This window comes from Bombus pyrosoma, linkage group LG5, assembly GCF_014825855.1.
Source record: "Bombus pyrosoma isolate SC7728 linkage group LG5, ASM1482585v1, whole genome shotgun sequence".
Classification (NCBI taxonomy): domain Eukaryota; kingdom Metazoa; phylum Arthropoda; class Insecta; order Hymenoptera; family Apidae; genus Bombus; species Bombus pyrosoma.
This window is the reverse complement of record NC_057774.1, coordinates 6,915,927-6,941,400: the sequence shown is the minus strand read 5'-3', so window position 1 is coordinate 6,941,400 and position 25,474 is coordinate 6,915,927. Positions and strand designations below refer to the sequence as shown.

Here is a 25,474-nt window from a genome sequence, read left to right as displayed (position 1 = left end):
TGGAATTTCATGACAAGCCGATCGCGTGATTTTCGCGTGAATTTCCGATATATTCATCCGGAAATTACTACGTGATGAATCGCACGATCGACTGGCGAGAGAAAAAAAAAAAGAACAGATTCGAAAAGAGGAAATAATAAAATATCAAACAAACCTAACTATATTTTATTGTTACAAGATCCACCAATTTTTCACTCCGATCTTCCGTTCCAACTTTCTAGCCGCGCACCTCGACTCTTATCAACGAGTCAATAGCTTAATGCACTTCAACGAAATACTCTTAATTCCAACGATCAAGCAAACGAAGACGATATTCACTGGATACAAGCAACGACAACTTTCCTGAATTGGACTGCCAGCCGCGCGATCGCCGACGATATTGATCGAATCTATAGACACTGCTGATCTCTATACGCTATTAAACACGGTGACGTGCGGTCGAGCGACTGCCGCGAAAAAGAAGGCTTTCTCTCGCGCACGAGGTACGACGATTCACTAGCGCGGGCGTCGCGCCGCGCCGCGGCACGACGCAGTGTAAAGCGCGCGACAGATTATCTACCAGTGGAAGATAAACCTTTACTCGTTACGAAATCTTCAGTGGCAAGAGAGAAGAGGTGGAGACGACTGGCAAGAAGAGTTCGATAGATGGACGCGACAAGAACAGCGTTGGTCGGTGTTGTTACTCGATAATTAGTTCATAAAGAATGGTTGATATATAGCAGAAACTATTATTAGACTGACAGAGGAAGAAACGGCGAAGCGAAATAGGTCAACGGAAAAATGCGTGAACGATGAAAAAGAAATAGATAAATTGGTCGGTAGAGATGGGGAGATGTGTGACAAATATGTGGGTTGAAAATCTAGACAAACAAATAAAAAAACTGTGGCCAGGAGAGAACGCTTTCTGGTTGAAACGAAAATACTCTATGCTCGCTGCCCCTTTCCCTACGTTCCCGCGATAATTTACATGGGTTCGATGCTCTTATCGCTCCACATCCTCGAACTACACATGCGTCACGGCGAGCTTTTGCGACCTCCTTTCGATTCGATTTCGGTTCTTTGAATCTCAATAGCAATTACGGTGTTTTGGTTAACTGACTACAGAATGGGACGTTATCTGGTCGGTTATCGAGCTACGTATATCTGTGGGAAATACCGAGTATCTCTCGTTAAATGCAAATGACATACAGGTACCTGACGTATCGTTTTACGTAACATCGGAATATGCTGGATGGGCAATTGTCACTGCAACTACAAAATATCAGTTGAAACCGTTTGATACCGTTTGTTTTCACAGATTCCTATAATATGCCAACGTTCTTGCTCGCGTTAATATTAACTTTTATAAAGACGTATAAATAGAGAGAATCGTTACGCCAGATTCGACTTAATTCAGTTGGTAATTATTTACAGCGCCTCGGGATAGAATAAGAAGTTGCACTTGCACGTCCAATATTACAGAAACCAAGTAAAGATAAAACTTCTCGTAGTATAATTAGTTGAGCTTACCATCTCTCTATTTATACGCTCGCTACTGTTTCGATTCTAATTGGCTATATATAAGCCAGTATAAGTGGATAGTTTTAACGTAGCGTTAACGGAGTTTGTATCCTTTCCACCTCCTTTCTGACCTATATTCAGCACGCGTATCCTGGACTATTCGCCTGTGATCCTCTTCCGTGTTTTTGTCGCGACACTCGGAGCAGGTACGCGCGGTCGATTTTTTCGTGGGAAAGCCGAACGCAAGAAAGTACGGTCCGCTGGGATCAAGTTAATCCCAGCCGGGGATCGAGATAAAAGCCTGGCCTCCCCTTTTATAGTCGTTTACGACGTCGATGGTAAGGAAAGCCCACCGTTCTAACAAGAAAAACGAGCCAGTCTTCCGCGTGTCCGTCCTCGTATCCTACTGTCTATTGACAGAAAGAAAATTCCCTCCTTTGTACCAATTGTAATTTCAAGAACTTCATTTCATTCTATGTACGCAAGTGGCCGACAAACGTGCCCATCGTGCCGACCATAGCCTGCATCAATCTTTACTGTATATACCTTGGTATTTATCTTTGTATATCGCGCGTTACTTAATCACACACGAGCACAGATATCCGAAACTCGACTTTTTCTCGGATGTATTTGCCGTGTCAAGTTCGATAAAAGAGACTGCGCCGATATCTATATCGGGTGGAAGAATTTTGGAGCTTCTTTTTTCTTTCGTTTACACAGCTTAGAATAGGGAAATTTATCTGCCGAAATTTACCTTCCACTCGTTGAAAAGTGGAGATAAATAAACGTTCGATGAATCCGATCATTGACTGGTTTGTTGCTTTACTACTTGAATCGCCTGACTGGACAATGAAATCGAGAAACTGATAGGAGGCAGAATTAATTAGAAAAACGTAACAGGGCCGTATATATCATCTTCTTCAAATTTACTTTCCAATTTACGATTGTTCGTAACATCGCTCATATACGCGAATAGTTTGAGTAGCTTGAAAAGGTTGAATATCAATCGCGCGCCGGTGTAATGAAATTGAGAAATTGATAAAAAGTGACGTTGATTGGTTCGTCTTTTGAAAGGCTCGTATATTTTGCAACCCATTAACCCGTTTCTCGCGAGCATCTCTTTGGAAAAAAACTTTATAGTGTTCAAACTGGCACCGACGTCTCGTATATCGCGGTTATCGTGGACGAACTTAAAAATATCCAGCCGGCGTAGAAACGTTTTAATCGAGGACGTCGAACTTGCGCGCCAACTCTCGTGGCCGACACGCGGCTTCCATCGCGAATACCTGAAACACGCGCGACGATCCACGCGCGATCATTAACGCGATGCCGTCACGCAACACGCCGTGTTGTTGCACCGTATTTTCTTCAACAACTCCGCGTTCCATTTCGAAGCGATTTCGATGGGCGTCCAATTTGGCAAGTTCCTCGCGGTTCGATCTAAACAACGCTGGCTGGCTCGCGAAAAAGCTCGGGAACAAGCTCGTGAAAAAGCTCGCGAAGGACACCTGCTTGTTTCATTTGTAATTCTTTCGTGCCGAAACAACGAAAGTCTAGTAATATCTCGTGTTACGAATAAAATGGAACTGACGGAATTTACGAATGCTCCGTAACGAATAAAGCTGAGCCAGAATTTTCGAATATACAGTTACGATAACGATTAGAGTTGGAAAAGTTACCCCTTTTTTTAATACTAATTTTCTTTAAATATAAAATTTTTGTATAACAATAATGATATAATTCCCTTGCTACCCGAAGAGACCAAGTTGTTATTACTCGTGTCCGAATAGACCACACGAAAATTTTCCACTTGCGTCTATTAACAAAGGACCGAACTCCCCTATGTGAAGAATGCAACGTACCAGTCACAATGGACCGACTTATTTTAGACTGCGAGGAAGCATACGGCACGATAATCGTATCATGCACAAACTGAAACCGTGTATCGGAGACAACATCAACAAGAATAAAATCTCACGATCGGCGAAAATTCGACAAGGAAAGAAAAATAATTGACGCGACATTTTAAGCATATCCGGTCGTGTGACATTAAATCTATATATAACAGAAAGTACCCTGTTATCGATGGTTCTACGTACGAGTCAAGAATAGACTAAAATCTTCCATCGTTTTTCTATTTTCTAGCGAATATATAGCTAGAAAATAAAATAACGGCAGCAGTTTGAAGAGCGGTCCCCTCGAACCTCGATAATAAATTATTAAGTTTCATGCGGGCTATAAAATTGCTGGAAGCTCGACTGGACTGTGCACTGTGTGGGCATATTTAAGTTAAAAATATTTAGCGGTGCCAGTGATGCGTATTGCGTAATGTGTTGGAAACCGAACGATAACGTACATCGTTCCGAACCCTAAATGTGTGCCGCGGTCTCCCCCGAAAGCTATTTAGCTTCAACGTTTTATAATACCGCGGGTTATAATACCGCAGCAGAGGTTCTACAAACACTACTTTATCCTCCTTCGAAAAGGATTCGTTCGTAGAAAAAAAGAAAAGAAAAAAAGGATCTTTCGAAAGAAGATGAATTCCTCTTCCTTCGTATTCGCCGTTTATACAATCATAATGTAACGTAGACGAAACAGAATTCGCTAGCGAACTAGATCACGAAACGTTGATATGGTTTCAACATCGTTTACGACGACCTAAATCAATTCAAAATAATTCACGATCTTCCTGCAATTTATATCCATTTGTCGACGATCCTCGTTTTCCAATCCATACGTGAATACATTTACTTTCGTCGTTGTAGGATTAAATTCGAGTCGCGAATTGGGCAAATATTAATAGCCCTTTATAGCTAGCGTTAATTTATTTCGGTGTGCTTTGGCCTTGCTCTCGATCCACCTATCAATCGAATCGCCTTCTCACGCCTCTTTTCAAAGATTTAACTTTTCTCCTCGCTATCGCTCTTTTCCTATACAGATATACGCACACACTTCCAGCACCGTTTTATCAACGTCCGACCAACTTTTGCATGTTTAATTCGATTGAATTTCATTTCTATTAACTGGAACCTTTCACAAAACTTCGCGTCCAAATATTCCATCGATCGTACTACTATCAAGAATCGAGACAGACTACACGGGCACGTGTGCTTTACCGTGACAAACTCGAAGTGACGAAGCGTGACAATTGCGCGAACAGTAACTGCGATTCTCCGAAGGATGCAGCGATCTATCGAGATCGTGATACACGAGCAAATCCGAGGATCACTGACGGTGAGAATCGCGCCAACTCTCAAATCGTTCCAATACGTTTCCCCTCCTTCTGTCAGCCAACAACAGGATCGTTCGATTTGTTGCGATCTAATTGTTACTCTTGTGCACACAAATGCCCCTTCTTCTTCTCTTGGTGGTGGTACGCACGTAATCAGTCACTACTCGCCGACGACGCTCTAAAATGTGTGTCACGAGACGCTAATCCGAGGAAATCTCGCTTGCTGATCGCTCGCGTCATCGGCTTCCGCGACGTTCTTCTCTCTTTCTTCTTCCGTTTGTCTTTCTTTCGAACACAAGGATTCTCTTCGACCGTTCTTACGTCCCTTCCGATGGACTCAGAGAGATTGTCAATGATTTAATTCGCATGGGCTCCTATCGCAGTTGCAACGTGGTTATCGTGTTTGTTAGAATTAGTGCTGATCGTGTAAAACGATCCAATTGTGCAGTTTCCTTAGATCGAAGGAGGTGACGAGGGAAAGGAGAGAAGTCGTAGTTTGGTAAAAATTATTCGAACGAACTTCATAAATTTTCCTCGCTAATTTCGCGTTCGAATAAACGTGATACGACTAACAGAAGTTCAATTGGACGGGTACTGATTAAAATTTTGTTTCTACAAATCGAACTCTACGTAGTACGTATGAACTGTTTGTCCCATTATGAGCCTGGATAAATGAAATTCTACGCATCATTTGTACGATCATTATAATTCGACGAATATTAAAAAATAGCTTTGATATTTTTTTTTGAAGATTTTGATATCAAAGGAAATTCTCTTTTTATTCCTCCAGGTTTACTTAGCTCCTGATTTTTCTGCCGAAAATAGAATACCCCTACTACCTGTCCCGATTAAATCGTAGCACGGTTACATCGTTATGGTATTTGAATAAATTCTTAGAATGTACTGAATCACTTTCCCACTTTGCGATTCTTTCCTGCCACTTTGATAAGAAATTCGTCACCAGCTGGCGTCGACATTTCCCGATAAAGCCAAGTATAATTTATATATCGAAAGAAGGTAGGGATTGTGTTATCTGAAATAAAGGACGCACACATTAGTAGAATGGCGTATACGAACGGGACAATTGACCACCATTTACCGCAGCAACGTGCGCAAATCGTGAATGTTGGCAGCAAGGCCTTTTTTAGATAAGAAATCGATGGAAATTTACGAAGTACGGCAGGATCGAATCTCTCGAACGTATCGACGATACACCGATTTCTACAAACGGCTGTTCATCTGATTCTCAAATATGTTTTTCTAACTCTAGATGCTGACTTGAAATGTTGATATCAATGAAAGAAGAATGGCTGTTTGAGTTGGATCGTCAGGAGCGAAAAAATAGTACTGTCCACTGTAGTTTAGTAATAGATATCGATCGATATGTAGTCGATCGGATCTATCTACCCCACCTCGTGCCACTCCTATCGTCACTGAAAACGATCCTTATGCAATCGAGCCGGCTGGCAGTCAAGGTCGCTCGCATGACGCGCCACGCGATTCTCGTCGCTGCGCCCGCGAAAACCGAGCAACGTCTTTTATGAAACTCACTTCTCACAATCAAGCCAAATCATACGAGCAAATCTAAACAGGAGTTAATCACGTAGTCGTTAGTCTGAAACTTAAAGAAACGCATCTTTTAATTTAAAACCGCTACTACGAATTTAACTGCGCGCTACTGTTCCAGTTTCTTACGACGCAGCCTCGCGTTAGCTTCAACCGAGCAAAGAATTTTTCGTAATTTACCAATTAGCAGATTGGTAGACTGCGGATATTTATGTAAATTCGTATTTTTCCAAAGATAATTAGAAAATAATGGACAGAAAGTTGTTTTGTCCGGAGGATACATATTCTCGGATACTTTACATATTTTTGCATGTTACGTGTCAAATAGTAACATAAAAATTCATGATCTATTCATTAACATAGAATGGGAACTAGAAATCACGCTACAAGCTATAATAATAATCTTCTTCCTTAAGAATCTTTTTTCAATTCATACGATTCTATCGTATTTTCCTTGAATTTAAAAACCCCTGCAGTAGAAAAAAGCGATCGGAAGTTTGCGGGAAAAGTTTTGAAAATTGTTTCACACTGTACGTGTGTATTCTGCCTCGTTGAAACATAGAGAAAAAGGGCTACGTATGTAGAAATTCAATTGGCCAATTTTGTATCCGATCACGTGACGAAAATATGATCGATTTGTAGTGCGCGATACGCGTATCTTCGTCGCTGGCTACCGTGTAAATGTTATCTACATCGTTGCATAACGCGTGCGTATTGTTAGCTTCCTATTTGGAAGTCGTAAACACCGATGATATAAGAAACGAAACAAGACGAGACGAGACGAGAGGGAGCCTCGAGATGGAAAAGACCCGTACGTTTCCCCCAAGGCATGATGCGAGTATCGCCTGTTCTCCGGCTGGCCTATAGGCAGGCGAGAAAACTGAAAAATAAAACGATAAGGGAAAAAGAGCGTGGCTGACTGTATTCGGTTGGACATCGTCGCGTTCCAACGCACCATGATCGGATCGAGATCGAAACAGCGTGGTTATCGCGCGACAGCAGCATCATCGGCTGCAGGCACGTTGATTAACTATCCTCATCGCGTTTCTGATATTTGAACATCTGATCGGAAAATATTCCTGCAAATTAGAGCAACGAGGGATTTAATGGCAGTAATTTTGTCATCTTCGGGACTTTGACTTCGGCGAAGTATAAATAAAACATTGAAATGAAACATAAGAAATTTGAATGAAGTAATTTATTATGTAATTTGTTATGTATGTTACAGCATTGTAAATAAATTTTAATTGTTTTAAGTCGTGTTGAAGAAAGGAAACGGATGAAGGAGGAAATACTAACTGATAAAAATACGTATTAAGCAAATCCTTGAAAGTCTTTTTCATAATAAATGTAAATTAACTGGAAAGAATTGCAAATGAAATGTATTAACGCAATATCGTCTCTTAATGGGTTAATCACACAGTAAGCTGTATTTCTGGTTCTGCTTTGCTCTCTCGGCTGTGACAAATTTATATTTATCTCCGGCCGATGATAACCACAATTATCACTGATTAGGTATTTATACTGCAACAACTTGACAATCTAAAGAAACTCCATTTATTCCTTTTCCGATCAAACACTTTTGAATCTTAATGCATGCCATTGCAAATTCCCTTTTTTCTTTACAACGGTATACGATTAAAGGATAACGATTCGATAAACGTTTAAAATATCATTTCAAGCAAATTGAGTGACGATATTATGACTTTTTTCTAATAGATTTTCAAGTAGAAGATTGTACATTAGGCTACATTTGTATGTTCAATGCGTTTGCCCACGCGTCAGGATGTACCGAGAGATACTATTCCGACAGGAAATCTCGCTTCCCACAGGCTCGTATAGTCGAGTAACTTGAATATCCATTCGAATTGCACGGTAACGTTAGCACTCGGAGATCTAGCCTGCTATCGCGTGTCCACCAGACGTCATGTATCCGCACGTGTAAGTACGTATATGTTCGAAGCGGTGTACTTCCGGCGCGTTTCCTATTCGCCTTTTAAGAAGCGGTACTATCACCAATACGGTCACTTTACATCGCTCCATCACGAGATACTACAATTCTATTTCGACGAATCTTTAGAATCTTCCAAGAAACGCTACTATCACGCGGTAAAATCACTTCGCATCGCTCGATTGCAATGTTGTAAATTCTACTTCAATAAATCTTTATTACGTATAATCAAATCCTTATGTCGGGATAGTTGAACGCAACATTCTTCGACGGTTTCCTCGCGAGCGATAAATAAACAACCGCTAACGTTAAACACCAAGAGATTCATCATCGCCACTGTAATTCACGGAAGAGATACATTTATACACAGAGCATTGCGAAAATATCGTGAGCAAACTTTGATACTACTACGCAAAACTACGAATCAACGGTAGCTGAAGAACGATGAATGAACACACAGGCACAATCGACGTCCTCGTTTCCCTCATACATACCCTTTACGAGGATCGATCCTACCAACCGAAACAGCCCCTCCAAAAAGCTCGAGCCTCAAACACCAAACCTATTCTCCGTCCCTAGAACCCGCCTGTCACTTGGAATCTCACAACCCCGTTTGTTTCGATTCCAACGCCACTTCCGCAGCACCGTGACCCCTCTACAACCGAAAGATGCGTCACCTTTGCCACTTGCCGTACCGCTCGGTCAGTCGCTCAGCAGATGTTCCGAAAACTGGCCGCGACTTCTCAATGAAGCTTCGACTGCGCGATAGCCCGCCGTGCCCTGATGCATCGATCGACCCGCGCGTGTATCAGCTACGATGCACAACAGTCCTGTTTTCCGAGCGAGACGACGATCAATTCGAGACGCAGAATTATCCTCGACTCATAGAAGATCGAAGATGATCTTCGAGCGAACTTTTGGGACGAGACACGCGCTGCTACTTACACTCGAGAGAACGATAAGCGCGACGAACACCGTGGTTCGTTCGCTGGGTGGAATTGCGTTCGTAGAATTGTTACGGGCTGCTGATGGCGAGGGAACCACGCGACCGAGTTTGCGCGCTCGACCGACTTTCTCCCCTTCAACTGACTGCTCTCACTTTCGTTCGGGGTCGCGCCAACTGACACTGCTGAACAAGAGCAGTATCGACGACCGCGAGAGGAACACGGCTAACGGAGAACGAGCCGCGAGATACGCAAGTCGCGCAAGCGCCGCGACGCCACGCGCCCTGCTGCCCTAACATTCGGACATCGGAGCTTTCACTCTCTGGGTATGGGCAACCCACTTTTTTCGACTGCTCGTTAGCTCCCCCAACCCAACCACCTACGCGATTTTCTGGGTGCTTCAATCGATGTATTACAGGGAACTGTGAAATTTTTTACATTCAGAGGAGCGCAATCCGTTTCGAAAGGAATCGAAAGTTCCGAGAAATTTCGAATTTAGCAAATAGAATACAGGAACTTGAGAATTTAGTGGCTGGAAATTTTTCTGAGAAATTGTAAGTTCGGAGAGATTTCTGTTCCAATGTCGAATCGAAAGTTCCCGTGTGAAATAAAGCTAAGCAAATAGTATTCAGAAATGTGGAAACTCGGTACATAGAACTTACTTCAAAACGAATAGAAAGTTGCTGTTTCGAGCGATAACAGAGAAACTCCATGTTTGAAATACGTGGAATTTGAAAACGTTGAAATTCGCTTTTTGGAATTTGTGGAGAAATTCTGATACGGAGAAATGTAGGGGTGATTTGTTTGAATTGAACGGTGGTGACGGTTGCGCAAATGCACTTTTCTCGGGATAATAAAGAAGACAGGGATGGAAAATTGAAATTCCGCGTTGAAGACCACTTTCATCTCTGCTTTAAAAGAGGTGACCTGACCTTCTAGCGCGACAAGACCCGCGAAGATCGATGAAAAATAACAGAGCGAGAAAGTGTTACCGCAGGTTTACGAAAAAACTTATCCTTCTTTTTCATCCTCGAGAAGAGCTTCGAAAGTATGTACTCCGAATCGTAAGGAACTGATAGCGTTTCGTAAAAATATTGGTTCGTTCCTAGATATCGTATGCACGACGCGTAAAAAACTAATCGTTCTTTCATAAGAACAGCTTAAAAAGAGTTAAACTCGAGACGTGTATATCACCCGTTTCATAATTACGATATGGCTTGCGCCTCGGGCTTACGATATTTCGAGTTACGAAACGTAAATTGGCGCGTTCAAAAAATTTGGCACGTCGCGAATCGCGCACGCTTTTCTGCCTGCATAAACAATTTCTCGTCCACTCAGCAATAATACCGATGCAATGAACGTCGTATTATTCGTTTCGTTTAAACACGAGGTTTTTCGCTCAGAGTTTATCCTCGATAAAAGTTTCCCTTCCGCGACTTAAAGCGTGTCTCATAACCGCATCGATTTCGAATTTTCCGCGACGATAAAACCGACGCGACAGAAATCGGGCAGATACTCCGGGGAGCGATAAACCGCAAACCAAATCCGGAAGCAGGCAGCAGAATGCTCAGCAAAAAGAGAAGAAGGAAAAATGATATCTGATTTGTCTCGCACAATTGAACTAATATTCGTAAAATTCTATATTGTTCGTGAAATTTTACAAATCATCTTTATTAATAAATATCCTCACATACCGTTACCAAGTTTGCTAACGAAACAGATGAAAGAGCAAATTGTATAAATTTTAAGTAAAAAAAAAAGAAAAAAAAATAGAATCTACAACCTGCAAATTGTAACTTAACAATCTGCTAATATTACCGATTAGTGGATTATCGTGAAAAAGTTTCACGATAAGGAAAATTCCGAAAAGGAAGAGAACTAGACGAACAGAGGCAAGGACGATATTCATCCAGATGGCAAGCTCGTATCGACTAAAGTAAGGAGGAGCCTGTAAGGGAAGACGAAGGGTGTCAGGAACCTCTTTATATGGGCCACGAGATCCGGCTTGCCCCACGATCATTTTACTCCTCCGAGGGACGGGCTAGTTCAACGCGTGTTACGCTAGAAGAGAAGGGTGAGACGCGCGAAGGGGATGCCACTGACTCGAAATTACCGTGGGGGATAAATGCGGAAGACGAAGGAAGAAACGGTAGCCGTTTTATTTGTTTTCCGATAGAGAAACTACTGAATGCCAACGTGCCTGTTTGTTTGACTGGTTACACAGACTTTTTATGATTCTTCTACCTCTTTTATTCATTGTTTATCTTCTCAATAGACGATACGTAATTGTAAAAAATCGTTTTACTATTCTTATCCTCGAATAAACCGTCCTACCTACCATTCCAAAATTACATTTTTCTGCTCCGTTCTCCTCCGTTCGATATAAAATATTGAATCATTACTTTATAACAGCCTGTACAATTTTACCTAAAAGATAAAAACACGGGGAACTGAAAGTATTTCAACGTATCTCGAAAAAATAAAAGAACGTTATATGGATTAAGAATAACAGACTTCTTAAATAATCAGGCGCCGTCATATTTAAATGTTACGCTGGTACGATGTAGCAAAAGTCGCATAGTTCATTGCCAGAGCTCACATGAACGCCACGTTGCGTCACAATTATCGTCGATTGCCACTAACGAAAGCTATTTTACGCTTCGCGGAAAAACGGCTACAGCTCGTGCGTATCACGCACCTGGAATTCGCTCGAAAAGTAACGTTACGCATTAATCACAAGTCACCGTACCAATCGCCCGATATCCGAAAATCTGACGCAAACGTCAGAAGATGTTGCTCTCTATAGTTCTCCATAGCTATGTCAGAGGCTAGAAGAGAAAAAAGGCGGATCTAGCGGGTTGGAACCCTTGATTCTCGCGATAAATCCGCCTCGTAAAACGTACAGCGCGGAGAAATCAGTGATAGTCAGAAGTATCTTCCGTAAGAGAAAGGGGGAAAAAACAACGGACAAAATGGACATCAGATTCTGGTCGATAAATGAGATCTGTCTGCATGCAAGCGTGAGAAAAACATGCGGAGCACTTACCTTGCGTGATTAGCGGCGCGATCGCTTGGTCTAGCTAAAAGAGTTCGCTGAACGAAAAACGCGTAATCTGATGGCGGAGATAAATTGAAGATATTAAGAGGCGAGCGGAACTTGACTTCTTCCATGACGAACACGCGATACTTCTTTCGTCACTCGAAAAAAATCACACGTTTCGCTTTTGTCATTGATCGAGGTATACGAACGTTTAAATTCCATTTAATACTCCTCCATCTTTCAGGTATAAGTTTATCGAGGGAAATGTTTATCTTGCGTAAGATAAAACCGCAAATCGTACACGTATAAATAGCATGCGACACAAAAATAAGCAGGATGGAAGATACTCTGTGAGACAATCATACTGATGGACATGAACGACGAAAGATCGATTAGTCCTACCTTAGAACGTAATTCACGCAGACGACGGAAAGTGGCTTTTGCTGTTTGGTGCAGTGGATCAGGGTGGCTTGTGTCACGACCCACGCGTAGCCTCCTCGTTTCCCAAGAAATCTGTAGGCAACTGTCTCGCACTGACCCTTGCTGAACACTGAAACAACGCGAAATTGGGATATCAGTGATGTTGCAAGGGCTCGTGAATCTGCCAGGACTCGTACTGCATCATGCGATCTACCCTATATAACTGCGCGACGTGCGGATACTGCGTACGCAACAATTCCTGCATGACGAAATTTTCGTGCTAGAATTGCCAATCCTTCCCCACCTACAATTTCTCACACGTATTCGGTTGAACGTGAAATTCTGATCGAATAGGATGAGGCAATAGTGAATGCAATTATAGTCACATAGGTAGCTACAACTACGGAAAATCCCATAATTTCTTGATATCAGTGACCTTATCGAGATCGTTCATACGACAAGGAGAATTTTTTCCACGCTATCGCTACTTTCCGAGAAACCGATCAGGATTACTTGAAATTTGCACCGTAAATTTTTATACCACTCATGGGTCGGCTTATCGAGGTTTATGTGTGGTCTGGATGGTTCCTCGAAGGTTCCATTATCGCGATTCGCAGGAAGGACGGAACGCATGTGTCACTGATCCCTTCGCGTAAATCAAGGGACGAGAGACGAAATTATCGTGGTCCGAACACAACGATGCAGAATCTCAAGAACATAGAAAGATTAAATATATATATATATATATATATATATATTTAATCTTAATCATAATATATATTATGTATATATACATAAGTACGTACAATAAAACAATGGAATTGTTTGCAAAAAAAGATTGCATTGTTTAATAGAAGAAAAATAAAAGGAAGATTGAGCGTTACATGATAACACGTCAGTATGTTTTGATCAGAAGAATCATTTTGTATGTTATCTTAAGATAACAAAAAGCTAAATGACGTACAAACAGTTATTGCCCTAGCTACCAATTAAATGTAGTGACTCGTAAAATATGTTAGCTCCTGAAATCTTGTTTAAGAGGATTGCTGCCCTTGAAATGATTCTTTTTACGGTGTCGTTCACCCGACTCGACAAGCCCGTACCAACCGACACTCTCTTCCCGCCCAACGCCTACGACTCAACCTTTTTTCCACGGCAGCCACATCGATCGGTGCCAGCGCATGACTTTCTTCCGTATTAGATGCATAACATTAGGACGAGAAGGGATCAGAAGAGATTCCGCTCGAAACGAGATCACATGCAAGATTTAAATCCCATCGTATAAGCGTAATTTAAAAAACGAATTCTCTTTTTACTTTTAAAGTATTAAAACATTTTTAAAAATATTATCCAAATGTTATGTGCTATCCTTTTAAAATTTATATTTCGATTAATTCGACTGATCAAGTCACGAATTGAAATTCTTTGTGCACGCAGGCAAATAAAACATTTGCAGCCCGCTCCTGAAATAGCGAGTGGGTCGTGAACGATCGCGTTTATTCAAATGACTGTCAATTGGCTTCTACTCACGTGATTTAAAACATTTATCCAGAGCCAAATTATCGAGGGCGTGATAGAACTCGAAAACGGATTGTCCCACTAACTCCTCGCTGTTCCAACCCAGATATTCAGCCAATCTAACATGTGAAAAAAAAAGGCATAAAAAAAACGTTTTTTTACATTCGAACATCGTTTTTATCATCCATAACTTTCATAATCTGTAAACGTACTCACTTCTCGTCAGTGTATGTGAACTTCATGCTGAGGCTGTGCTTCGAGAGGAAAGTGTGCCGTCCCAACGGTATCTCTATATTGCTGGGATGCGGTATGGGACATCCCAGTAGCACCAACGAGGCTCCAGTGTCTCGTTCATTTCCATCATCGTCGCTTTCGTGTTCCGCGTCGCTAGTTTCCGATGAATTCGACACTGGATTGCGGATATATGTTAACCTACCGGTACAATGAATCACCTGACAAAAGAAAACATTGCGTAATCGATATGTACATACTGTTATATTTTTTTACACATCATACAGCAGCTGACTAAATTTATTTACCGTTGGAAAAAGCGATTTACCTTGTAGGAAGCGCTCTTTAGATTGACCTTCCTCCCTTTGCTGGTCAATGTGCATTTAAGCCGTAGAAAAAAACTACAAGCACGCTTGTCACTTTTCTCAGCCGGTTTCGAGGACAGGCATTCCCGCAATTCGTCGTGATCGCATGGGTGACTGTACTCGTACACGCTCTGACCCATCATGTCCATCTAAAACGAACAAAAACAGGTTCCCTTAAAAAAATCTCTCTTTCCTTCTTCTCCATCGTTGGCAAATGCTTTTTCGTATCAGACAAACGCACCTGAGAAATACCAAGGTAATCACTGACATTCTCTGACAGATAGATCATGTTACCATCGTTGGATAGCACCAACATGAACCCGTTTAGAGCTCTGGAGAATAATTCGTCCATGTGATTCAATGTTTCGGATTTGGTCAGTGTACCTGGAACTAAAGGAATAACGAGAGGATAGATTGATATTGAAGATCGAAACGTTGTGAGTAAAGAGAATGTTGTTGAACTCAATGTAAACACTTACAGGAATCAACCACTGAGCGCACTTTGAGATACGCGATTGCTAGTCTCATAACACTGGCCTTATCTAAGTGAGATGCCTGTTCCGATGGCAATGGAAGGGCAGCAGCTAGATCCGAGAAAATGTCAGTCTCTTTGCTCCGACGGTACCGTGCAGCATCACGAGACTTTTCCTTCCTTTTCTCGTTACACCTACAGCATAAACATATATTCTATCCTTAATGCAATCTCATGTCTCGTTAACCCTGCGATTCTCACAATCACGTTCATTTACATATTTTGTTCTCAAATTCTGAAATACTTTGCTCATGAAAGGCGTTTTCGTGTTCTACGGAATTTTGCATTATTACGCGCTAAACCAAAATATTTAAACATACTTTGTTCGTTATCTACGTCTTAATAATATTTCTTGAAATATAATTTCCATTCAGAAGAATGATCAAACAGTCCCAAGGAGGACAACAGGATTAAACCTTCGTCTGAAAAGACCCTCGTGCAAAGTTGCCCGAGTACTTTCGCAATTTCGCTAACTGCTTTCGAATTAAACGTGAGAAATACCTGGTAGAATAATTTTTTCAATTATCTGTTACGTAACTTTGACACGACCGAATGACTGTGAAGATTATGAGAATAACAAGCACGGTACTCCATGAAGTATCGTGGGTCCTAACGAAACAGCAGAAGTACGTTAATGTTCAATCACAAATTTACACCTACTTCTGTGAGTCACTCGAAATTTGACGTCAATATGACTGATAATTATCGACCATCTGTTACTTACAATTTCGTGCCTTTTAATTGACTATAACAAATCGAGTATATATATATGCAACGACGTAAATAACGGGGAGAAGGTGAGATTTACATCAAGCACACGTTTTGTCACGTCTCGACTATCTCAAATGGTTGTTATCTCTTGCACGAAATGACCTTCGAACAGTGTTCTTCTCTCTATTCCTTGAAAATGCTATTATAACCGTGCCATCCACAGTTTTCTTTGCTACTACGTACTCCCTTCGAAACGATAAGCCTCTTATCGACGTCTCTAGACACGAAAATTCTTTCAGAATGTCCTGGATACTTGTACCGTCATACCATCATGGAACGAAACGACCGCATTTTTCCAATCCCACGCATATTTCACTTAATTGGATGTTCATCGTTTAATCTTCCTTATGTTCACTAGACTGAGGATATTTATACAACTTCGTACATGAATCATCCACAATTACAAAGTACAACCTAGCTAAAAACCTTTTGTTACTTGGTAATTGCTATGACGATTACTGTACACTGAAAGGAAAATGATTTTGTAATGTAATCGCTGATTAAACAGAATTACAGAACTTTAAAGCTGTTTCCTTGCAAAAGTAGAAACAAGAAAGGCGACCTATTCCGTTCTTCGTATATTCTGCATATACTTTTGCATATTACATGCATTCCGCCTATGTAAATTTCCTATAAATGCACGAAAATTTACAGTCTACCGAGCGTAAACAAAAACAGGGATTATCGTAAAAATTGCAATAAAATCTTCCAGAGAGAAACCTATCTATAAGCTACCTCATAGCGCTATTGATATCATTGATATTTGAGTAATCAAAAGAAAGATGACTTATCCCTTTGAATATTCAGATATGCACTACGTTATTAGAACGAACGAACAACAAAGACGCCATTCGAATATATTCACACTTGCAATCTTTGCAATCCCAAACCCTATACCTACCATACCATAGAAGCAAACAAATAATGTACGAAACTTGGAACCTCCGTTGCCCGGTGAACCGAGCACTTACAAATAATCCTCGAGTAGCTGTTCATCCTCGTTGTACTCGTATTGGTAATACTCGTGTCGTAGATCCTCGTACAGGCACGGTGGCAGGACGTTTTGCCCATACGAGTAGATGGTGTCGTACAAAGGGCAACGATCGCTTTCTGGGCACTGAAGCCATCGTTCTTCGGGGCAAAAAGCAAACGGTTGAGAAAAGTAGCCACAGAATTGTCCACCGAACCAATCCATACACGGTAGATCACTGGACGAAACATCCATCAACGAAAATCCAGGCTGTTCAAATTGTTTGTCGTTCGTCAAGGAATCTGGATAGGGACCGTATCTCGTTGCTTTTACGCGACGACGAAAGTTCGACGAACTGCTCGGTCGATAAACTCGTAATGAGCAATTCGTCTGTGGCTTATCGGATTCGAAACATAGAGCCAAATCTTCGACGTCCACCGGACCCAGCTGGCAATTCTTAGAGCCTTTAGGAGTGATATTTTGCGCGCAGTCTCGAAACTGGCTACATTGAGACTGTAGCTGAGGTTGCAGTTGCTCGATAGGAATCGACGATTCCATGCATGGAAGGGAAACTTGATAGGCAAGCGTTCCAACGTCTGCAGAACGGGATTCGAACGGATTCTTGCCTTGGTCATCGTAAGATCTATCCACGCAGGGATTAAGAGAATGATGATAATCATCAACTGAAAGGGGTTGAATCTGTGCACGAGCGAATTGGCAAGACGGTAAGATGGATTGATCGTCATAGAAACTCGCGTTGTCTGACTGTCTGGCGATCCAATCGGAGCAACGACCGGGTTCATTATCGGCCAGCGTATCGATCGGCTGGACACGTGACGCGATCATCGCGCTCGATCGTTTCCGTGTCCCTTAAGAAGCAACCGGTTCGACGAGAAGAATGTGGCCAATGAAGGAAGGATGGATCGTTTGACTTATCCAGATTTTTACGATGCTCGAAACGCCGGCGCCGAGTGTCGTCGCAGCCCTCTTCTTCTTCACCGTTACTCGTTACGTCGACAACCAAGAAACGACAAATAAAACTTTGGCCCGATTTTGCTTGCCCCTCTCTATGGTGTGCACCTTCTTTTTCTTCCTTTCTTTCCGACCCCTCCTCCTATGGCGTGATCTTTTTTTATCATCAACCGCTTGCTGCTGTAACTGGCCACGCGTGTTCCTTTCTTCGAGTCTTTCTTTTTCTATGACGTTCCTTTCCACCACGAGAGAGACTGGCCCCGGATGAACCACTGCTCTCGTTCGTCTTTCCTCTTCTTCTAGATTCTCGGGACTTCTAGTAGGTTCCCTCGCTTAAAATGACTTTCCTTCCTTTCGTTTTTACAGATTTCTTTTCGTTTCGAAAACGTCTTACATGGACAGATTGTTGTCAAATAGATAATACACGTATGGTCGGTTAAAAATCACGAGAACATACACGTGTCGCATTTGGTATAACTGTAACATACTCAATCCCATGGAAGACTATCCTGTGGACGATTGCACTCGAGCGACATTCTCGTGGTTCGTCTAGAAACGTACTTCGAAATCGTTCGCAACAAGATCGAATTTTCGCTGAGTCGACTGTTCACGCGATACTAGACCCGAGAATACAAAACCTTGTTGTCTTGCACACTTGGAACGATGGCTATCTTCCGGCGATAACGATACTACCTATCGCGATACACCAGTTTCCCTCGATTTCGTTCTCCAACGAATCAGAGCTAATCTTCCAATTACGTTAATCTCCCTTCTACAAACGGTCGACGATCAAAAAATCGGCCGATTTTGACTAAAAATGTTCGACGTTTACTTTGATATCGAATGAATCGCACAACGAGATAGTATATTAGATTAAAACGCATTACACATTGAAACATCTGGTAGAAGAAAACATACATACTTGTAAATTCTCTATTCTTAAAATTAGACATTCATAAAATCACCATTTCGATCTATTTTCACACGTAGAATAAGTTACTACCCATTGTCCATTCTTATCAACTCGGTTGGACTGACCAAGTTCAAGTATATTTGATACGAGTTTTCAAATGTAATTTTCTTAAAAACTGATCGTTATACGAAAAAATGTTATTCTATATTTTCGACTTATTTTTACCACCATTTCAGAAGCATTCTGTATATTTTTGTTCTTGATATAAATCGACCGAGCTTATTGTAAGTATAGGTCCAATAAATCAGATCGAATTAAGATAGTCAATCATCCGGATAGAGGCATATATCCTCCACGCTTTCGCGATTTTGCAAGGCGCTAGATCGTCATAGATCTAGTAGAGGAATGGGTATCACGTGCCGATCTACGACACGCTACGGCAATCGACCTTGATCGACGAAACTATGGCTCCCGCAAATGCGGAAATAATACCTGGTTCTGACTAGTTAACGATTAACACATTATTCGTGTGCGATATACATTCACAATAAACTATTGTTTACTGCAAATGTAAAGAAGCATGTAACGGCAGCTTTCTGACTAATGTATGAGATCTATTTCAAACATTTCATAAGTACGTGTTAGCAAAACAAAAGCTTTAAAAGTCGATCAAGGAAAGTACATGTTACATAATTTGTGTTCTGTTTCAGATAGAGATCAGTTGTTTACCAATCCCTAACAGAATCGCTTAGAACCAAAACGACTGCACACGTTAACATATAGAATAAATTTCTTTATTGTATCAAATTGTGTATTGTAATAATTGCCGAAATATAAAATTGTATAGAATATATCGTTCAAATTATTCGCGTATCGCTCAACTATCTCTGTGTATCACCAATAGTACACGTATTACCAAATAGTTAAGAATCACAGGAAAATTTTTCGAAAATTATCAAACTAATAATATTATCGTAAATCGATCGATAAAGAAAATTGGTTTCTGAATATTACGTCCTTTCGGTCAGAATTAATTTTCTGAGCGTTGGTTAACGAACGATTAAAAACGAATATAGGCCTATCTTACCCAACGATATATAGATATCTTTCGCTGCTCTTAATTGTTTCAATTCGAAGAAATTCGACTAAACGTAATCGGGTGTCACAGAAAAATTTCTTGAAATCGACGTGAAGATAAATTGGACGTATTACAGGCGAGGTTACTAAAAATAGTTTAAGATTTGATAATTCCATGAAAATATAAATAATCTATTAATATGTGGAACTAATTGGAAAAAGAAAGTTTCCAGAAGGTCGCATGTCGGCTCGACATTCGAATATACTACAATGCTACCAAACGAAACGATGGTGTGCGTGTCTCTATCGCACCGTGCAAGAGATACATCCACACCTACACATGCATATACTACGTAACTACGTAGCCTCAAGCAGAGAGAGTTCTCCTTTTCCTCCAAATGGGGTTACACGAAGAACCGAACTATCATTATGAATTCACGTAATAACGCGCTACTACATTCATGCACATATAAATATATGATATATATCCGTATATATATAGACACATTATGATACACTACGTACACAACATATACACGTAAAACGCTATGCACATGGGCATCTTTCGAACGTCACAATGACCGAGATATGATAACTAATGTTTACGTTGCCGGTGATTGTTAAGAAACATTTTGGTCGATTGTTGATCGCTTGTTAAACGAAATTGATTTATTAATGCATTTTATAAGTAGACTCTTATCAGTAAAACGACCATTCCGTAAGTTAAACAAATTTGGAAAATATGTATATCTTATATGGAAAAGCCACAAGCCCGAAACACATACACAAGGATACCAATAACTCCTTATCTCCGTGTGGGTTGGTTTCTTTGATTATGCCGCTCGATATTAACATACATACATACATAATACGCGTAATACTAACGCTTTTGATTTATCTGAATTTTAATAATTTCGAGAAGACGAGCTGACTATTTTTGCGATCGAGTCTGATTTATCTGTCACGTACATCGTGTACCATTTTCGCGTTAGTTTCGTATCTTAGAAAAGCTACTGTGAGAAAATAAATATATGATACATGATATCGTAGTGCATAATATCGTGTATATGTAAATACATATACAGTAAGTTTTCATGGCAATAGCGAATTTTTAGGTTATAACTATCATTTCCCTTTTTAAATTCTATAAGTTTACTGTATTGAATACAACTGATACCGTTCTAACAAAATAAATATATACAACACGAAACTTGCCATTAGAATGAATACCTTGTGCACGCGTGGGAAAAAACGAAAACAAGTACAGAGTACGATTTATGTACAGTGTAGTTTGTTTTTCTACTGCGATACAATACAACGTACACAAAAAATCAACAAAGTTCGCTCTTTGGCCTTAGAATGGAATTATCCCAAAGGAACACGATATTGGAAGGACATCTACATCAAATGTAACAATGCTCGATTCGAGTGCATGTAATTTCGTTTGAATGACGCGCGATTTAGATGAAAGGAAAAAGAAATCGTTATATCCCCGCCTAGGTTTTTGAGGCCCTATGGGTTTTACCGAGCTAACGTGGCGGTCTACGTAAAAACCGAAGTCTGAATCAAGTTGGTGAATTACCGCATTTCCTTGTACGCGAAACTTTTTTTTACTTTGATTGTCCCGCTTAAACAGTATACGCAATCGCAGCTGGAGAACAAATGAAAAGAGATCGAATTATTAGAGGGAAGAGACATAAAGTAATCTTGTAACGTAGGGTAGGGAGAAAAAGATATCGGTAATGGAAGAGGAACAAAAAGAGTATAAGAGGAACAGAGAGAGAGAGGGGAACTCAACTCGGAGGAAACGCGATTGCGTCAAACACGCACGCACTCACTCACGCATATGCAACGCGACATGCGCGCGCGCGATACACTGAATTTGTCTTTGGAGTTCGTCAATTCCAAGAGCTCAACAGTGCCTGTCTACGTACAATCATGCGATCGAACAGAGTAGAATATCGTAGTTAACGGCATGCTTGGAATTTCCTCGTGAAAATTAGGGAAACTTCAGACAGAAGCAGTAATGTCCATACGGGTGCTCTGAGCTTTAATTTTTCGTACGATTCACTTACCTTCTTTTCTCCTTGTGTTTCTTCTCTTTCTTCGGTGGATCCATAGCTCGGCGAAAAATTTTGAAGAAAGTTTTCTCAGATAGTACAGCACTGTGGGATAGTCCCAGTCACTGCTAAGTAACGTATTTAACTTGCAGCCCGACACAGGCTCGTCACAAAATTCTTCGTGCTTGATTGTCTCTGCCGTACTTTGCTCGCACCGACTCTCTCGTGTTCTCCCGTTATCAAAATCGATGCACCAACATACGTTCTTCACACGGTACGCGACGTCACCTCTGCTCAGTTACTTTCATTAGCGTGATGAAACGAAAACACATTGTGCTCCTCTATCCGTACGAAACGCTCGACGAACGCCAAACTCATGGTGTGATGGCGATGATGATGACGATGGTGAAGGTAGTAGTGTAGTAGTAGTGAGATTCGTTACAACAGTGGTGGTGGTAAACGACCGCGGCGTGGTGGTAGAGGTTGTATACACGAGACCAACTATCCCAAGGGTTGGAACGAAAGAGGGGAGGGCCGTAAAGTTGACGTCACAACACAGGTTCCATCTTTCTCGTAGAGAAAGATCGCACCGCCATCAAACGGCCGTGACGTCAACCATTTTGTTACCGCGCTATAAAGTAGGACATTCAAAACTTGATGTCACAATAAGAAAAAATTATCTCCCTTAGTAAATTGTGCGTCACAAGTGAAAGGAGAAGGCACTAATGTATTAAACCGAGGAACTATTTATTATTTATTACATACAGAGTATGTACAATCGATTGAGATACGGTGAACAAAAGCGTGAAATAAAACTATTAATTGCATATTTAAGTAATTTGCTTTGACTTTTAAATGAAAAATAATATGTTGTATATCTGCCTGATGAGATTCAGATTTCTTGAAATAAAATGAAAGTTGCAATCAAATAGATTGGTTTCTCCTCCTTAATAACATGTTGTAAATGTTGTGAATGTCGTGAATTATTGTACTAGAGGTTAAAAAACAGGTAAAAAACAACATTTAAGAGTACTTTATTTTGTACAAGAGTGCTTTCTTACACAACCTATTCTTTGCAAAATTTTCAGAGATCTTCTTTCATTAAGTCTTGGTAAAAATTTACTCTCACTATGCTACACAAATACATTATTTATTCACTAGCAACAAATGTTCACTTAACGTTAGATTGTTCTATTCCCGTTTCAATACCGGATGTACGGGGTAACTCTTTTACTTTTGATTCTAAGTGAGAATCTTTGTTATCGACCTCTAAATTTTTTTTATGTTCGTCCATTGGATCTTCGCCATCCTCCAAATCCTCCAAAGATCCTCCTTTCTTCCCATATAATGCTGGATATTGTACCATGCATGTTTGCATGGTTTTAAATGCATCATAACAGTCTGAACCTTTCGGTTCTGCGGTTGAGTAATGAAAACAAGAAAAGGCCTCACGGAACTCCAAACCACATGGTCCAGTAGCCATACCTCCCAAACATGGACAATTCCAATTAATTTCTCCGCCAGATAGTAAGAGACCAGGACTTGGTTCTGGTTCTGGAAGTTCTATTTTACTAGGCGTTGCATGATCTTCCTTTGATGCAAAGATTATAGTATCTTTACCTTCTTTGTAGATAAATGGCATTATTAACTAATTCATAAAAATGCAAAAGGCAAAGATATGAACTTGTTCTTTAGAAACGAAAAGAAAAATAAATAATGTTAAATTTTTCCAAATTCAGCTTGTTCTAAATCTTTGTACTTTAATGTTGATAATTCCGACTATTTGCACTAAATGATAATAAATTTGCTGAAGCACGATGAATAGCATAGATGCAAGTATGTCCTTCGTATTTTCCAGCTACGACTAAAGCTGCCCGAAGACGTACATAACAATCATCAGTGCACCTTAGAACGCATCTGTGTTCCTTCGCATCAAATTTTAGGATATCTATGGTACCCTTGGTTCCTTCTTCACCGAACAATTGTTTTATTGATTGAAGAATGTTCTTCTTTAGATAGACCTCTGTGATTTCAAGACTAGGGCTATCTGGCAGTATTCTACAAATAAAAAAACATATTCTGAGTATACAGATTTTTCTTTATAAATGTAAAGTATAGTCACTGAAGTTGTGTATAGAAGGACAAATCACATAAACATCTACAAATTACAAATGAAAAATTATTTCATCAGATTGCACAGTAAACGAGTATAATGAAATCATAAAAGTAAAAAATTTGAATTATGAATGAAATAGAGTACATTTTCTTAAAATAAGATAGATAACTGTATTTCCAAAACGCATATACTTAATTAACTCATATTTAACTTTTTACTGCAATCTTTATCCATATAGATTATATTATTCTCGAAATTTAAGTTAGGTTATATGTGTAAAGATAAAGATCTTAAAAGCTGATTGAATGTACTAACAGAGAAATGTCTAAATAATACATAGTGCACACAACACTAACTCGCGACTCACATTTGATATCTACGAATTTAAAAGAGCACTTCTGAAGAGATTCCGTACAATACTGCGGCACTTCATTCATGCCTTTCTAACAAAGCGTGAACAACGCATTGTGCGAAGAGTAGATGGCGCTATCAGTCGGTGACATCGCAATTTTTTAACTTCAAGTACTGTATTTTGTTATCAGTGTCTGACTTTTTATGATATATTGTCATGCGTTAATTTTCAATCGGAATTATAGTAATAAGAAAAGTATACTATCTTGAAAATTATTATCTAGAAATATTTATAGGGGAATTTTGAAAGAACGGTATAACTGACTATAGACGTTATCCAATGAAATGATTGGATTTCTAGGAAATGTCTTAATGCGATTGCTAGTTATAAAATGGTTATACAAATTCAAGGCAGTCGATAAACTAGCCTTTATCCTGCGAAATTCTGCGAGACATTAAGGTGGATGAAGAATTTATCGACATAAACCTAAAGCGTCTTATATATCAATAGTTAACCCTCATTCTAACTTTAAAATCTTGTCAACTGAAAATTTTAAATCTTAATTTATGATCCCTTAATGACTTATAAGGCAGTACGTATTCGTTTTCTTTTATAAAATGGTAATTTACTACATATTTCCCAATTAATAACTTTCTAATACATTTAACAATGATTTCGGTAAATTCTTTAATGCGTCAGTATCTTTAAATAATAACAAACGAAATTAAAAACTAATTACATCGAAAGTTTAGGAAATTATTTTAACAGGACTCGAAAGCGCAACTTCTTCGCGCAAGGTCAATGCTAATGTCAATAGCCAAGGTTAAAAGCGGTTACAAAGAGAACTTTAAACTTTCACTGAAAGTAGCTACATTTTTATGACATTTCAGTAATTTCCTGGTTGTAAAAAAAGTGAAGTTATCTTGTTCATTTTTTCTTTCTCT

The 25,474-nt window shown here is 40.0% G+C and overlaps 3 protein-coding genes across 5 annotated transcripts in view; all 3 read right to left on the bottom strand.

Moving 5' to 3' along the window:
* LOC122567668 (protein similar) overlaps positions 1 to 22,498 on the bottom strand; it is a 37,699-nt gene extending 15,201 nt beyond the window's left edge. Inside the window, exons 1-7 of one of the 2 annotated variants that reach the window (XM_043726475.1) lie at positions 22,078 to 22,498; positions 15,247 to 15,434; positions 15,009 to 15,157; positions 14,731 to 14,916; positions 14,388 to 14,623; positions 14,184 to 14,290; positions 12,636 to 12,783 (exon numbers count right to left, since the gene is read on the bottom strand). In XM_043726475.1, the coding sequence (XP_043582410.1) occupies positions 12,636 to 12,783; positions 14,184 to 14,290; positions 14,388 to 14,623; positions 14,731 to 14,916; positions 15,009 to 15,157; positions 15,247 to 15,434; positions 22,078 to 22,121 (1,058 nt within the window). In that variant the 5' untranslated portion in view covers positions 22,122 to 22,498. Of the gene's footprint in view, positions 1 to 12,635; positions 12,784 to 14,183; positions 14,291 to 14,387; positions 14,624 to 14,730; positions 14,917 to 15,008; positions 15,158 to 15,246; positions 15,435 to 17,041; positions 17,902 to 22,077 lie in introns of those variants that run through there. The other variant, XM_043726473.1, reaches the window with a different exon arrangement.
* A 582-nt stretch (positions 22,499 to 23,080) lies between these two features.
* LOC122567672 (mitochondrial intermembrane space import and assembly protein 40-B) lies at positions 23,081 to 23,704 on the bottom strand. Its single transcript, XM_043726491.1, has one exon. It carries the CDS (start codon positions 23,702 to 23,704, stop codon positions 23,234 to 23,236), a length of 471 nt encoding a protein of 156 aa, XP_043582426.1. The 3' UTR covers positions 23,081 to 23,233.
* Positions 23,705 to 23,822: 118 nt separating this feature from the next.
* On the bottom strand, positions 23,823 to 24,750 carry LOC122567673 (ribonuclease P protein subunit p14). Of its 2 annotated transcripts, none has more exons than XM_043726492.1 (2): positions 24,494 to 24,651; positions 23,823 to 24,120 (listed from the first exon to the last, which is right to left on the bottom strand). In XM_043726492.1, the coding sequence occupies exons 1-2, from the start codon at positions 24,613 to 24,615 to the stop codon at positions 23,823 to 23,825; spliced, it is 420 nt and encodes a 139-aa protein (XP_043582427.1). In that variant the 5' UTR covers positions 24,616 to 24,651. The 2 variants fall into 2 exon arrangements, 1 of the variants encoding a protein (XP_043582427.1); XR_006316860.1 differs by having other exon boundaries at positions 23,983 to 24,120; positions 24,546 to 24,750.
* Positions 24,751 to 25,474: the final 724 nt, after the last annotated feature.